The 15,257-nt window shown below is 35.5% G+C and overlaps 1 protein-coding gene across 2 annotated transcripts in view; it reads right to left on the bottom strand.

Moving 5' to 3' along the window:
• Nucleotides 1–750: 750 nt before the first annotated feature.
• The window catches only part of LOC107676956 (guanine nucleotide-binding protein subunit alpha-11-like), a 38,077-nt gene continuing 23,570 nt past the window's right edge, over nt 751–15,257 (bottom strand). The window contains exons 2-7 of one of the 2 annotated variants that reach the window (XM_016471709.1): nt 13,561–13,745; nt 13,028–13,182; nt 11,151–11,279; nt 5,442–5,571; nt 4,544–4,697; nt 751–4,412 (exon numbers count right to left, since the gene is read on the bottom strand). In XM_016471709.1, the coding sequence (XP_016327195.1) occupies nt 4,222–4,412; nt 4,544–4,697; nt 5,442–5,571; nt 11,151–11,279; nt 13,028–13,182; nt 13,561–13,745 (944 nt within the window). In that variant the 3' untranslated portion in view covers nt 751–4,221. Of the gene's footprint in view, nt 4,413–4,543; nt 4,698–5,441; nt 5,572–10,699; nt 10,829–11,150; nt 11,280–13,027; nt 13,183–13,560; nt 13,746–15,257 lie in introns of both variants that reach the window. The other variant, XM_016471708.1, reaches the window with a different exon arrangement.

Genomic DNA, 15,257 nt, shown 5'->3' with positions numbered 1-15,257 from the left:
TAAAAAGTTAGAAATACAATTATATAAATTTTTTTATTATATATAAAAATATAAAATATTTTACATTTGTTCCTATTTATAGAAATAATTTTTTATAAAACTTTTTAATTCCTACCAATTTAATAACAGCACCAGCAAACAGCTCTAATATTCATATATTTGTATATATATTGTTTAATAACATTACCTATATATAAAATATTTGTATATATTAATTTGATTTTTAATATCTACAATTTTATATTTCATGTTTTAATGTACAATATTATTTTTAATATGTAACTATCAAAACAGCACCAACAAACAGCTCACGTATTTTTTATAATTTTTTTAAAAATCGATTTATCCATCTATATATTCAAATGTTTAAAAAAGAAATGTAAATAATATCAGCATCGATACAAATGACTGAAATCTGATTGGATTATTCTGCTCTATTATAATGAACAAAGATTTTTGAAATACCTACTTCACATTTCTGATGTTCAAATCAAACCTCAACATTAAAAATAGCATCTAATAAATATGCTGAAATGAGATTTAATGACATCTTTGTAGCTGAAGTTATGTTATATTAATACGATCTCTGTGCTGCACAAGAATAATTTCGTCATGTATTATTGAACTCTTTATGACGAGAGAAGATTATCATTACCAGTACCAGGACTCTTAATGTAGAACATGTTTTACGAGGAGGACCATCTACCGGTCTTGTAATAAAGGACATAAATAAAAGCTCAACACAGATGCAAACATATAGGAACAAATTTTATTCCAATTTAAAATGGATATTTTTTTCTTTAAAGGAGAAGGCTATGAAAGTCATTTTCATGTATGAATGAGGTTCAGGCAAAAGTGGTTGAAATTAAACATACAAAAAGAGAAATGTCTAAAATACTGTAAATGAGCAATAATTAAGCCCCTCGTCAGCAGGGTTTCGCGTTAATACGGTTTCTCCTTTACCCGACCCTCTCCGCCGAAAACAAACACATGCAATTAAAATGTCATTTCTTTTAAAAACAGCAGTTTGTCATCTTTAATCTTAAATACAGAATAAAATTGTCCTTTTCCTGTTGCGCATTTACCATAATCACATACTTAATGTTTATTTGTTTTTAAAAACCGGACCATAAAATACACAAGTCCTTTTTAAATGATTTCCACAACATTGGCACTTGTAAAGAGTCTGGCTCTACAAATCAAAGGGATTGGCACACTCAATATAGTACATCATTTACATTTGGTATGCTTAAAAAAAATAAAAAATAAAGAGCAACCAACCGAACAAGAAATACATTACAAAGTAATACAATACTTTGATTTTATACACCACTACACAAAAGTTTATTTTAGCTGTTTTATCAAAAACAAATGTATTATATTAAAGTGTCCTACATACAAGTGTTCAGGTAATGCATCGACGTCAGAAATAAAAAAAGAAAGTAAAGATAGCTTCATATTGTATGCATCCATCACGTCAGTGTGGACCTCAAGCGAAAGCGTCATTTCTATTCATTAGTGTCTGCATCTCTCAGAGTACCAGGAACAAGTTTGGAGGAACAGATACGTCACATGAGTGGAGTTCGTTCCATTACTGCAGAGTAGGTTCAGTGCATTAACCCAGGGAGGAAAAACATACCAAACTTCATCACAAATTGTTGAGAACGACCAAAGAAAACCTTAAACACCAGCTGAACAGGATATTAAAGTTACTTATACCATCTGCACAACGTATTGTGATGTTTTGTGGACTTAATTGGTACGAAATGACTAGCTGTAGTGTTTCTGTTGGATAAAGAAAGGTGTTTCTCAGATTAGAACTAGCCCTTCAAAATGAAAGCCGTATGTACAAAAGCTTTAAACGTTCACGTGTTCAAAAATGCCGTCATAAATTTGCAGGTCCACTACTTGTACAACAACGAAACAGTTTGAAATTGGTATATGGTGACTGATAGTACCATCCCACCCAAGTAAACACAGCTTAAAATGAATGAAGTGTGAAGCCCCGGTCAGAAGAATGACGGTATGCAAATCTGGATGTTTGGAAAAAGAAAAAAAAGCAGCTTAACTGGCCGGCATGGGAGGATTGATTAGATAAACAAAGAAAAGAAAAAAAGTTCGCAATTTGGCAAACAATTCATAAAATGCACTAAAAGGTCCAAATGTATATGTAAAGAAGGCTTATAGGATTAATTAAACGCAACAAAACTGCAAATATACAGAGAAAACTGCGTATACACCTTCAAAACTACACTTCCAAAGTAATTCACAAAAGTAATCACAAAAAAAAGAATCCTCCTACAATACATTCAATTACTAGTTAAAAATAAATCGCGCCAATAAGTGACCATTGTGATTCAAATATTTTGCTATATCATTACGTTAGATCTCGTGATTTTTTCAAATTCTGCTACTCTCAAGCTATGTTGTTTCAATAATACGAACGAAGCCAGTAAGACTGTACGAGTGCTAATGTGTGATAAATTCATAGCCAGTTGGCTGAGGAAAAAAAAAAAAGTGTACGATAAATGAGTACACAGGACTCAAACGCAATACCGTCACAGCCCCCGAAACCAAACATGGCAAAGGGAAACATGTGACATAACCGCCACCGAATACTTCATTCCTAAACTTACAAAATCAAAACAGCCCATTCGAAGTCGTTTGATTTGCGGCAAGAAATAGCATACATTTTCCGAAGATCTCTGAAGGTGCTCCCTGGATGCACTGCAAGCTGAACCTACGGAAAACGGCAACTCCCACAGCATCACCCGCGCTGTCCCTGATTCCTCTACGTACCTATTGCTCTATCGTCTTCATAGAGTCCTTTCATTCTCCGCCCACAATTAGCCCTTGTAATGAAAAGTATGAAAACTCACCTGAATTACATCATAAAGATCCCCCCTCCCCAAAAAAAGCCAGCTAGCTACGGAATCCAAAAAGCTAAATTAAGCGAGAACTAAGATATGGTACTACGAAACCAAGAGCGAACTCTCAAAAAACAACGCAAGCAGAGACCAGTTAAGAATTCAACCACTGATAAAATTCTCAATTTCCTATTTGCATAAAGCGATGTTGATAAAATGGAAATTCAACTCTCCATTTTCAAGCATTTCAAATATTCGGGAAAAAAAAAGAAAAGAAAAAAAGAACAGAACGGCGACAATCGATTTAAGAAATACCAAAAAGAAAAGATCACTTGCCAATGGATTTTTTACAGCAGAAGAGACTCAAAAATTTAGTTGGAAAAATGAGTCAGACTAATTACATATCTGGTCCATAAATTACATAAATAAAACAAACTAAATGGATTTCACCCTATATAGCACTTTTGCGTCGAGTCTACGAACATTTAAATCACTGGATATTGAATGTTATACTGAGTAAAACATGAATGAATCGGCTAGGAAAGGCGTTTATTTGATTCCTTCGGTCAAAGATTCAAAACTGATGTGACGAAGCATGTAAACAAATCACAATCTTTTGGTAAATATCTTTGAATACTAGCTGGATCCCTTTAATTATACTGATTAAACACCCAATACTGGCAAACATCAGACTGGAGGAAACAGTTCGCTGCGTGAATGATAAATTTATAGTGGATACACAAGCGAACTGGGGTTTTTTTCGAAATAATTTCGGGAACGCAATTTGAGCGTTTTTGAAAAAAACTGGTGGCTTTCATTACTCATTATTACGAAAAAGTCACATGGTGTGCCATCTCTTCTCCAGTAGTGATGGAAAATCTCTATACATCACTCCTAAAATAGTATTAAATCAAATCACCTCCACCTCTAGTGTTATAGCATGTGATTGCACAACTAACACCTGGTTAACTTCAGTGATGCAAGGTGAAGTCCTTCAAGAATGTCGCCCACTCTTCGTTACGGACGGACAATCCACCGAGGGTTTTCCGTTAAGTTCGTACCTCAGTTTCATTCAGGTAGAGCCCACCTACAGCCCATCTACAGAGCAAACGAATGCTCTTTGTCAATAGGCACCGGTTTAACGGCCCAGCCTTCGTGTTTGAGAAAGATTGGATGATAAAGCTATCGGCTGGAGGGGTCGACACTCAGGAAGAGAGGAGAAAACAGGCAAAGAAAAGGACTATGTGAAGATCCAGTGCCTAAAGGGGGTGAAGGTGTGTTTCTGCGTGTGAGGCGTGTAGTGCTTTCGGCCGTGTGTGGGCGGCAGGTGTCTCGCTCTCGTTCCATCTCTCTCTCACACTAGGTTGTACTCTTTGAGGTTGTGCTGCAGGATGGTGTCCTTGACCGCCGCGAAGACGAAGCGGATGTTTTCGGTGTCTGTGGCACAGGTGAAGTGCGAGTAGATGATCTTGTCGCTGTCCGGGTTCAGGTCCACGAACATCTTCAGGATGAACTCGCGGCCCGCCAGGGCGTCCCTCTGCGGACCTGTCAGAGGGTAAATGAGAGTTTGGAGACCAAACAGGCTATAGAAGTGTATTTGGAAGTGGTTGCAGTTCACAAGTCTACCACATGGTGTCAGTGTAGGCTTCATTTGAAACTTGTGAAAAGGCTGTTACCGTCAAATTCAGGGAAGTAGTCCACCAGGTGAGAGTACATGATCTTTTCCTCCAGAAGGTCCTTCTTGTTCAGGAACAGAATGACTGAAGAGTTCTGGAACCAGGGGTAGGTGATGATTGTGCGAAACAGCGCTTTGCTTTCCTCCATGCGATTCTGCAGAAGTCAGAAACAAAAATACCACAATGAAAGGGACTGCACTGAAGACTAATGCAGATGACTGTTAAGCATCATTAACTGCGGATAATGCAAGTCTAGCTGATGAACCTCAATGAATGATTTATGTATTTCCATATATACTCCGTTATATTATATTGCTCAATTATAATACACAATTTCCAAACAAAATCTCTAGAAGTAGATACCAATAATTAGAAATTAAATATTTACATTTATAAATGTAATATTTTTTACACGTTATAAAATAAATAAAATATCTAATACTAATAGTAGAAAATACATTTACATTACAAAAATCTAAAATACAATAAACATTCAAAAAACAATACATTAAAAATGTATAATAAATTAACAATTAAAAAGAATGTATAAAAGTATATTATTAATTTGAATATATTTATATATTATTTTAATATTAAATATTAATAATAATTTAAAATTATATAAAACAAAAAATTATTATGTACATTCATGAATTCTTATTTTGATATACATTTTAAAAAATACATGAAATGACTAATACTACTAATATTATTACTAATAAATACATTAAAATGTATAAATATAATTAAACATTAAAATAGTTTGTAAATGTACATTATATTAATTTTCATGTTTTATACATTATAAAAACTATGCAATAACTTAAAAAAATACACAAACTATAATGATAAATTTAATTATAATAAAAAATTAATTTAAAATAACAATAATAATCACCTCATTGTCAGATTCCACAAGGACCTGGTCGTATTCGCTCAAGGCAACCAGGAACATGATAGATGTGACGTTCTCAAAGCAGTGGATCCACTTCCTGCGCTCTGATCTTTGCCCTCCGACATCCACCATCCTGAGACAGAGGTGACAAAGTATGAGTACACATAAAAAGTCTGGTTTGATGATTATGATGACTATGAAAAAGGCTGTGCCAGTGTTGTGTATGGTATCCAATTGAGACCCTGAACTGAAATGACTTTAAATTCATCCTTAAAACTAAGCTATATCAACATTTGGCGTTTGAAAAAAAACAACAACAAAAAAACAGGCCAATTCTGAAACAGATTTGCAACATTTTCATTGGAAATGGGCTACTAGATATCTCAAAGTAACAATATTCTCCGTTTATCAAATCAAATTAGATCTAGAGGCCACCAAAAATGAATGAGTACTTAGGGATGGAAACCACTTGTCATACAAAATTAGATGCATCTCAAAAATCACATGTCTGTTATCATTATATTAACATTTTGGCAGGAAAATCTTGAGGTTAATTCATTCTCACAAACATGCACAAATTAAGTCATGACATTGTGTGGACTTGGGCGTTTCTAACGTGAACTGAACAAGACCAGCTCAAAACATGACAGCAGAGGTTAACTTAATACAGAGAATTACAGAAGTATCGAAACAGGACAATAAGCACGTAATTATGATTTCATCATGCCACTGGAGAGTTTGAGGTCTACGGTCAAGTATGGAGCTGGTCGTCTTCAGTTCTGGTAGTAAAATGGTGACATTGTAAGTGGTGAATTTCACAAAGGAAGCAAAACTAACACACAAACATTTATAGAGACGCCACAAACAAAAAGTGAACTGTAGAGTTTCAAATGCATGCTGGGATGAGTAACATCCAAGAAAAACGGACAGGGTGAATGAGCGAAGAAAAAGCGTGTTGGCACTGTATTAGTAAAGCCCTGAGACTGATGGAAAAACAGATACGCAACTGTAAGGTGTGTCGGGGGCCAACTAACAACAAAATAAAAAAAAATGTAATACATGCTTATTCACCAAGCAAATATTGAATATGAACGAAACAAAATACATTCCTGGGCCTTGGTATGTCATGAACAAAAATGAATACAATGACAGTTTTTTGGCAAACCTCATCGAACAAAAAGTTTCTTCATCGAGGGGCTCTTCTGGCCTTATAGATTTTTAGAAACTTAACTTTTTAAATACTTTTCTTACTAGTTTGACAAGTCCAGAAACATTATCCAATAGCAAATACATACATAAATCACTTGTTCTGCAAGTCATTCTTATTTCCACCACAATTTTGCATAAAATGGCTGACTCCTTTGTCTCTCTAAGTTGAATTTTATAGCTAGCACTTTACGTATGCTAAATACATGCAATTAAATAAGATCCACACTTCTGCATCATTTGACAATCGCCAGGTGGTGACACAAAATGACAAAAATATTATCCGATATTTAATGTGATTTTGTTTTTTTGACATGCATTAAGCCTCAAGCATATGTCATGTTTCATATTAAACAAGTAACACTTAAAGGGTTAGTTCACCCAAAAATGAAAATTCTGTCATTAATTACTCACCCTCGTGTCGTTTCAAACCTGTAAGACCTTCGTTCATCTTCGGAACACAAATTAAGACATTTTTGATGAAATCCGAGAGCTGTCTGATCCTCCCATAGACAGCAACACAACTGAAATGTTCCCAAGTCCAGAAAGATAGTAAGGACATCTTTAAAATAGTCCATGTGACATCAGGGGTTCATCCGCAATTATACGAAGCTACGAGAATACTTTTTGTGCGCAAAAGAAAAAACAAAAAAAAATTAGTCTCCTCCGCATCACCCTGGTGCCATTTTGGAGAATATCAGCTGGACGTAAACAACGTATGCTGTTCTGTGTCAGCTGTGTCACACGGATACGCTGTTTTCATTCAGATCAAATTACAACAACGTAGGAAACAGATCCGGCGTGATGCAACTGACACTTTTTTTTCTTTTGCGCACAAAAAGTATTCTCGTAGCTTCGTATAATTGCGGATGAACCCCTGATGTCACATGGACTATTTTAAAGATGTCCTTACTATCTTTCTGGACTTGGGAACATTTCAGTTGTGTTGCTGTCTATGGGAGGGTCAGACAGCTCTCAGATTCCATCAAAAATATCTTAATTTGTGTTCCGAAGATGAACGAAGGTCTTACAGGTTTGAAACGACACGAGGGTGAGTAATTAATGACAGAATTTTAATTTTTGGGTGAACTATCCCTTTAACACTTGGTAAACAAGTACACTAACTTGGGGGGGCTGTTTGGTTTGGCATAAATAATTTATATTTTTTAATATTTTTTTATAAACTGATCATCATCACAATAAATATTACAAATATCTTTTTTTTTTTTCTTTGTTGTTTACATGATCAGTTTTAAATATATCAAACTTCCTCTGCGGAGGAAAATTATTTTTTATAATACTATTATATAGATTTATATAGCTTTTTTATCCTATTATATAGCTTTATATAAGCTTTTTCTATATTTATAATATTTTACAATTAGTACATTTTTATTTTTTTCTTTTAATTTAGTAAATGTTTTGGAAATTTTATAGCATGTTTGCCATTTTTATTAATTTTTTTCAACATCTATAGTTTTATAGTTTTACATCAAGTTAAAGAAAAATGAGAAAGGTTAACTTGGCAAAAAATTTTTTTTTTTGACATTTCGAGTAAATCAGCTTTTCTTCTTTTTTTTTAGTTTTCCCCTGCCTACAGTTGAAGAAACACCTAAATGTAACTATTTTACATTAAAGTGAGCCAAATAGTAAGGTTTCATGCTCTATATGCTGCATTAAAGCAGGTAAATGTCCAAACTGTTTTTTGTTTCTTTTTCTGAAAGTGAACGTGCATTACAAGAATACAGGCCATTCCCAGCTCAACAGTCAGGTAACGCTCACTGATCCTAAATTAATGGAAAAGTACTCAAACAAACTCACAGGAGATTCCAGCCAAAACAGAAGGGAATAATCAGAGCAATTCTCAACTGTGCTATTTTTCGCCCCATCACACCTGCACTTGGGTTCAGTGAGGGAAAACATGAGAAGGGTTTTATTTTATTTAGGCAACACCGTCTCACTAGCTCAGTCTCTAGCGGCCAGGCGTAAAAGCTTTGATAAATGGACTCCTTCAGGAGCTACAACCTAAAATAAAGCCTCTTCAGCCAGCCTCCGTTCCTGCAGGAGGTACAGCTGACCTACTTACGAGGATAAGCTCTCTTACTCTGGAGGACGAGGAGCTGGAGAGGAAGACAACTCAACCAGAATGTTCAAATGGCTGAGGTTGAGGAGTTTAGTGTGTAACCCTGTAGGTTATTTAACCCAAACTCTTCACCTGTATTTCGTAACATCGTCTAACAGGTTTTCTGCATTCAGTAGTAGCAGTCACCTGAAACCACAAGTGGCCTTAAATGTGACATTCCAGATCTACTTTGACGTACCTGGAATGTGAACTTGCCACCTTCCAGAGCAGCTTGGAAGTGTTTGTTTGTTTGTTTTAAATACCCAATAAACATTCGCAAGAATGTTATTTGTACATGTCAAGCACGGATCAAGAGGGAACCTTGTTGTAAGCGAAGTTATTTGTGGCACCAGCGTGCGTAGGAGCGGTTTGACTCGCTGGTTTCCAATCGATTTGCGGGCTTTTGTGATCACCTCTCTTCAGAGGCATTTTCTCTCATCTCGGCTCTAAACGGGGGGTTGTGGAGGGCTTCTCGTTGCCGCATCACCTGCCGAGCTGTGGTTCGTAAATGTTCCCCCTTCACGGGCATGAGCTCAAACTCCTGCCTGTGTGGTAATGTTCTCGCGTGTGCAATGGATTCTACTTTAAGGCCTTGAGTTGCAATGTTTAAAAGGTAAAACTGTGTCTGGTGCTGATTACTGTTAAAGAATTCTGACTGGTTTCATACAGTTTCTGTAGTATGGACTTTTTTTAATGGCATTACAAATCCTACCAAAGGCCAAAGGTAACATTTCAATTTCTCATTATGCAATTAATAACCATGAGCAAAATATTTATTAAAGTAGTCTTGGTAACCAAAGAAAACATTGCTTGCTAGCTAGCTAGATAGATAGATAAAATATATATATATATATACACACACACACACATACCTTTATATAAACTTTACATTTAAATGCTATATATTGCAATATATTTAAATAAACATACTTTAAAACATTTAAAAGGCAAAAACAAAACGGCAAAAAAGAAAACAAATCAAAAGGATAAAAACAAAATAAAAAGGCAAAAAAAAAATCAAACAAAGACAAAAAGAAAATGCAAAAAAGAAAATGCCAATCAAATGAAAAGACAAACAAAACAAAAAAGCAAAAAAGAAAACAAATCAATCGAAAGGACAAACACAAAATAAAAAGGCAAAAAGAAAACAAACCAGCAAAAACAAAACGGCAAAAAAGAAAACAAATCAAAAGGATAAAAACTAAATAAAAAGGCAAAAAAAAAATCAAACAAAGACAAAAAGAAAATGCAAAAAAGAAAATGCAAATCAAATGAAAAGACAAACAAAACAAAAAAGCAAAAAAGAAAACAAATCAATCAATCGAAAGGACAAAAACAAAATAAAAAGGCAAAAAGAAAACAAACCAAACAAAGAAAAACAAAAAGGCAAAAACAAAATGCAAAAAAGAAAATGAAAATCAAACGAAAAAAAAAGCAAAAAAAAAAAAGCGAAACAAATCAAAACCAAAAACAGAGAATTTAAAATTTGCTTTTTAAAATTTGATTGCTAAATACTGCTTAAAATATTTAAATGAATATAATTTGTATTCAAAACAAAACCAAAAACAAACCAAAACACAAAGTAATATCATTCTAATGCATAGAAACAGTGTTGCTATCACTTCTAAGAACTTGGTTCTGGTTAGAACATGAATGAATGCTTATGTTTCAAACCATCCTTCAATCCCCTGAATTTCGGACACATAAATCACAATAAAGACAAACAAAAATGGATGAATGTTAATGACGTTAATGATGCAAAGAGGTTAAAGACATTAACAGCCACTAATGTCACAGAATTGTTGATAAACGAACCGAACCTTGTTCGTTCAACTGGCCGAAGTGGACCAGATCAATGTACTGATTCGCAAAATGTTACAAACATGAAGACATTAAAACTGGGGGAGGAATCCTCTCCGACATTATGATCTACCTGAAAATGATGCTTTGCAAGTCGAAGGGATACTCAATAATCCCTGTGGTAGGGATGCGAACCCTAAGCACGTCTTGCTGAGTCGGCAGATATGACGGGTCTGCGATACGGTCCAAATCGCTTAGATAGCTAGAGACAAGGAGAGACGGAGAGAGAAGGAAGAAGAAAGAATCAAGCATGGCAGCAGATCCCTAGAAAAACATTGAGGGAACGCTGCTTGGGATCCTGGGATGCGACCCCACAACCTTCTGCTTACTCCGCTGACAATCTCTACCAAGAGTTCCCCAAAAACAACACTCTTTAAGAGTTGCAAAGAAACAACAATAGCAAAGGTTGAGCCCTGGGTGGGTGTGAGAATGCGATCAGGGAAGGCAGCAGTGCAGTTGCAGCAGCAGGTTAAAGGTCAGGAGACAGCGGCGGCAGTGTAGGTGTGCCGTGGGATTGGCGATACCTGAAGATTATATTTTCCAGGTCAAAGGGATACTCTATGATGCCAGTAGTGGGCACTCGGACCCTCAGCACATCCTGCTGGCTGGGCACATATCCCGGAGACGATATACGCTCTAAATCGCTAAGGTAACTGTGGGATGAACCGGTGAGAAACAGAGGCATGTACATGTGTATATATACAATTATATAAGTAGTCCCAAATGGAAACTCACAAAAATCGTCAACTTTTCATATTTTCCAGGCAGTTTTGGAAAAACTGTAGAATGGATTTAAATATGGTTTAAAAAAAGCATATTAAAAGTATAAATCTGTAAATATTTAAATCCAAAAATAAACATTTTAACTCATCCTCATCGTTCCAAACCGGTCTGATTTTCTTTCGTGGAACACAAAAGAAAGTTTAAAGAATTTTTATGCTGTGTTTATACTTGCCTTAAACTTACATTTTTTAGGGGGTTTTCAGTAGGGCTGCAACGATAAATCGATGCAGAGTCAAATCGTGGCTCGAATCTGAGATCTTCCAAATGCATCGCGATCAATTCTGAGCTTAGATTTTAACAGCAGATGGCGCTCTAATCTAGTTTTTATCCACACTCAAATGCTCATGAAGAAGAGCGCTTGTGCGTTTCGGCTGAGTCTGTAATTTCACCTAGGCTCAGAATGCTTTTATGACGCCAGATTAATGTAAACACAGCCCACTGTGAACAACCTTGTAATTCGCTTCAACCTTTTCAAATTTTATGAATGATTATTTTAGGTTCAGTGTGTGTAAGGATTTGGAAACAAGCAGAGTATGGCTGTTTCTAAAGCCTGCAGTGCCATCTGCTGTTCAAAACTAAGCTCAGAATCGACTCGAGAAAGACTCGGGAAATCTCAGAATCGATGCTAAATCATTTCTCGATTCGCGATGCATCGATTTATTTTTTTTTACCAGCCCTAGTTTTCAGACTTGCATTTTGTTTGCTTTTTCTGAAACGGATTAAAATGTTATAATAGCGGTGTTTGACTTCGAATGTAAGCGGCAAACCTCATGTTCGGTGTCAAATCCAGCCGCAGCTGAAGACTTGAAATCAAATGATGCTCAAGTGGTGTCTGTGTACTTTATTACATATAAAGTGTATTAAATGTAATATTTGTCCGATACAGACATTTCCGACGTTTTCATGTAGCAACAGAAAACTTTTCATAGAAAACTTTTCAACCCTCCATAGACAGCAATACAACTACCACGTTCAAGGCCCAGAAACGTAGTAAGGAAGGACATCGTTAAAATAGTCCATGTGACATGTCACAATGTCCTTCCTACATTTCTGGGCCTTGAACGTGTCGGTTGCATTGCTGTCTACGGAGGGTCAGAAAGCTCTCGGATTTCATCAAAAATATCTTAATTTGTGTTCAGAAGATGAACGAAGATCTTACGGGTTTGGAACGACATGAGGGTAATTAATGACAGAATTTCTATTTTTGGGTGAACTAACACTTTAAACTATAACTATATGAGAATATGGAAGTCCACACAACAGCTATAAAAAACCCCCACAAAATAATGATTTTTTTCCAGCTGATAAACGATAAAAACACTGACAGCCAATCTTCTGTCTGACTTTTAAGGAGCCTGCGCATTAAGGAGCAGCAGACGACAAAACTGAAGCTTGCTTACAATAAACATTGGTGTGGATGCTAATATAGTTAACGTTAAGGTTATCTTTATAGATATGATTTGTAGTATGAACAGGCCATAATACTGCATCTATACATCTATGACTTATTACAAATATGCTTCTAACTGACCGCAAGAAAAGATGTAGCGTTCGACAATTCAATTAAAACCAATAAAGTTAAAAGGAGCTAATGGCTAATGACAGCACACACACTTACTATTTAGTGGAGTCAGAGAGCTGGTACTCTCGCCTGCGGTCGTAGGCTTCCTGGATGCCTGGATCTGACCAGAGCTTCTTTATTGCACTGACATAGGGCTGGTCAAAGGAGCAAATCTTCTCCACGTCGACCTCTCGCACCAGCAAAGCATTGTTCTGTGGATAAAGAGACCGTACACCGTAAAAATCCCATTTTATGACTTAATGGCTGTGTAATACTAATGACTTCCAGCAGGGTTTCGAACCAACTAGGTCACAAGTTGTCGAGTTAAACTTTAAGGATCCTTTTTAGGAAATATTAACGGATTCTTCAAAACCAAAACATGAGAATAATTAACCGTAATCCTGCACTGAAGAAAGACAGCTGACCGTGGTGTGACAGCAGTAAAATTTACAAGCGAGGCTTGTAGTGCTTTTTATAGCCACGTTTATGGCCTATCTGGGTTTGATTTGCATCTTGACGTGCACTCTGGGCATCAAAGAGATGATTACAGCGCAGTGACGGCGGGGGATTGTTCAGTGTGCAGCAGTCACCTTGTTCTCTTCGTATTTGAACGGGATCTTGAGGTGCTCGGTGGCACGGATCATGGACTGCATGGAGGTGAAGATGTTCTGGTAGACGAGTTTGGTGAAGCCGCGCTTGTCCTCGTCGGTGTAGCCCGCCCCGTGAATGATGCGCATCTGTTTGATGAACGTACTTTTGCCGCTCTCGCCCGTGCCTGAGGATGAATAAACAACAACATTGGAACAGGGTTAGATCATATTTTGGCCTCAGTTACATATCAGCCTTTGGACTTTTTAGAGTACCAAGGATATCAAAGCCTATCTGGAGCTTTTTCACATTTGGCTCCAGTCAGACAAAAGCAACACTTGCGAAGACTCCAGATGATGCCAACTTTATAAGGATAATAGTTTTATATGTTGATCCATACACAAGTTATAACTGCTGCCTAACACGTTTGTTGTTTGCTTAATGGAATACATGATGTTAACTAACCACATAACATGTCCATATGACAGTAATATACAGCTATAATAGTTTCTTTGACAAGTATTAAAACTAGTGCTGTCAAACGCACCGAATATTCGGCAACCGAAATTATTCGGCCGAAAATAGCAATAAGGCCATAATAAGCGAAAAGGCCAAATAATATGAACCGAACAATGATGAACGCAATTATTAAGTATATATAAATACACACACATGCATGTATATATTTAAGAAAAATATGTTAAGTTTATATAAATATAATTAATATAAATATATACATGTAAATATTTTCAAAATATATGCTGTATATGTGTGTCTTTATATATACATAATAAATATACACAGAACAGACACATTAAGTAAACAAAAACTTATTTTGGATGCGATTAATCGTTTGACAGCACTAGTATTTACATATACATAAATATACACAGTGCACACACATATATAATATAAACAAAAACTTATTTTGGATGCAATTACCTCAAACGATTAGTAAATAAACTGCAGAATGTTATATTTTAATGCACGCACGAATACAATGTATTCTGACAGCGCTGCGCGAGCTCGCGGCGCCAGTATATTTATTAAGTATATATAAATACACACACATGCATGTATATATTTAAGAAAAATATGTTAAGTTTATATAAATATAATTAATATAAATATATACATGTAAATATTTTCAAAATATATGCTGTATATGTGTGTCTTTATATATACATAATAAATATACACAGAACAGACACATTAAGTAAACAAAAACTTATTTTGGATGCGATTAATCGTTTGACAGCACTAGTATTTACATATACATAAATATACACAGTGCACACACATATATAATATAAACAAAAACTTATTTTGGATGCGATTAATTGTTTGACAGCACTAATTAAAACTTCATAAAATACATAAATAAAAATTTTCTATAAGCTGCTTTGAAACAATGTGTTATGAAATCAGTTTAAGCTAAATTGTGCTTTGTTGGTATAATGTCTGCTAGAATGTAAAAAAAATGTTCAGTGTTAAGTATGTATTTTTTAATTGTCGTTTTGTAATTGATTTTTTTATTTGAAAAGCAGGACAAAACAGTAAAAACCACATTTTGGCAATTTAGTTAATGCAATTGTGAAAAAAAATGGCAAAATAGGCCTACATGGGGGAAAAATGTGAAAAACCATGTTCGGTATTCGGCCTTTGGCCCAGTGTTTCATTTTGTTCGGCTTCGGCCTAG

The sequence above is a fragment of the Sinocyclocheilus anshuiensis genome, unplaced genomic scaffold, assembly GCF_001515605.1.
Source record: "Sinocyclocheilus anshuiensis isolate Anshui unplaced genomic scaffold, SAMN03320099.WGS_v1.1 scaffold420, whole genome shotgun sequence".
NCBI lineage: Eukaryota > Metazoa > Chordata > Actinopteri > Cypriniformes > Cyprinidae > Sinocyclocheilus > Sinocyclocheilus anshuiensis.
The sequence above is the reverse complement of the archived record's forward strand: the minus strand, read 5'-3'. Positions and strand labels throughout refer to the sequence as shown.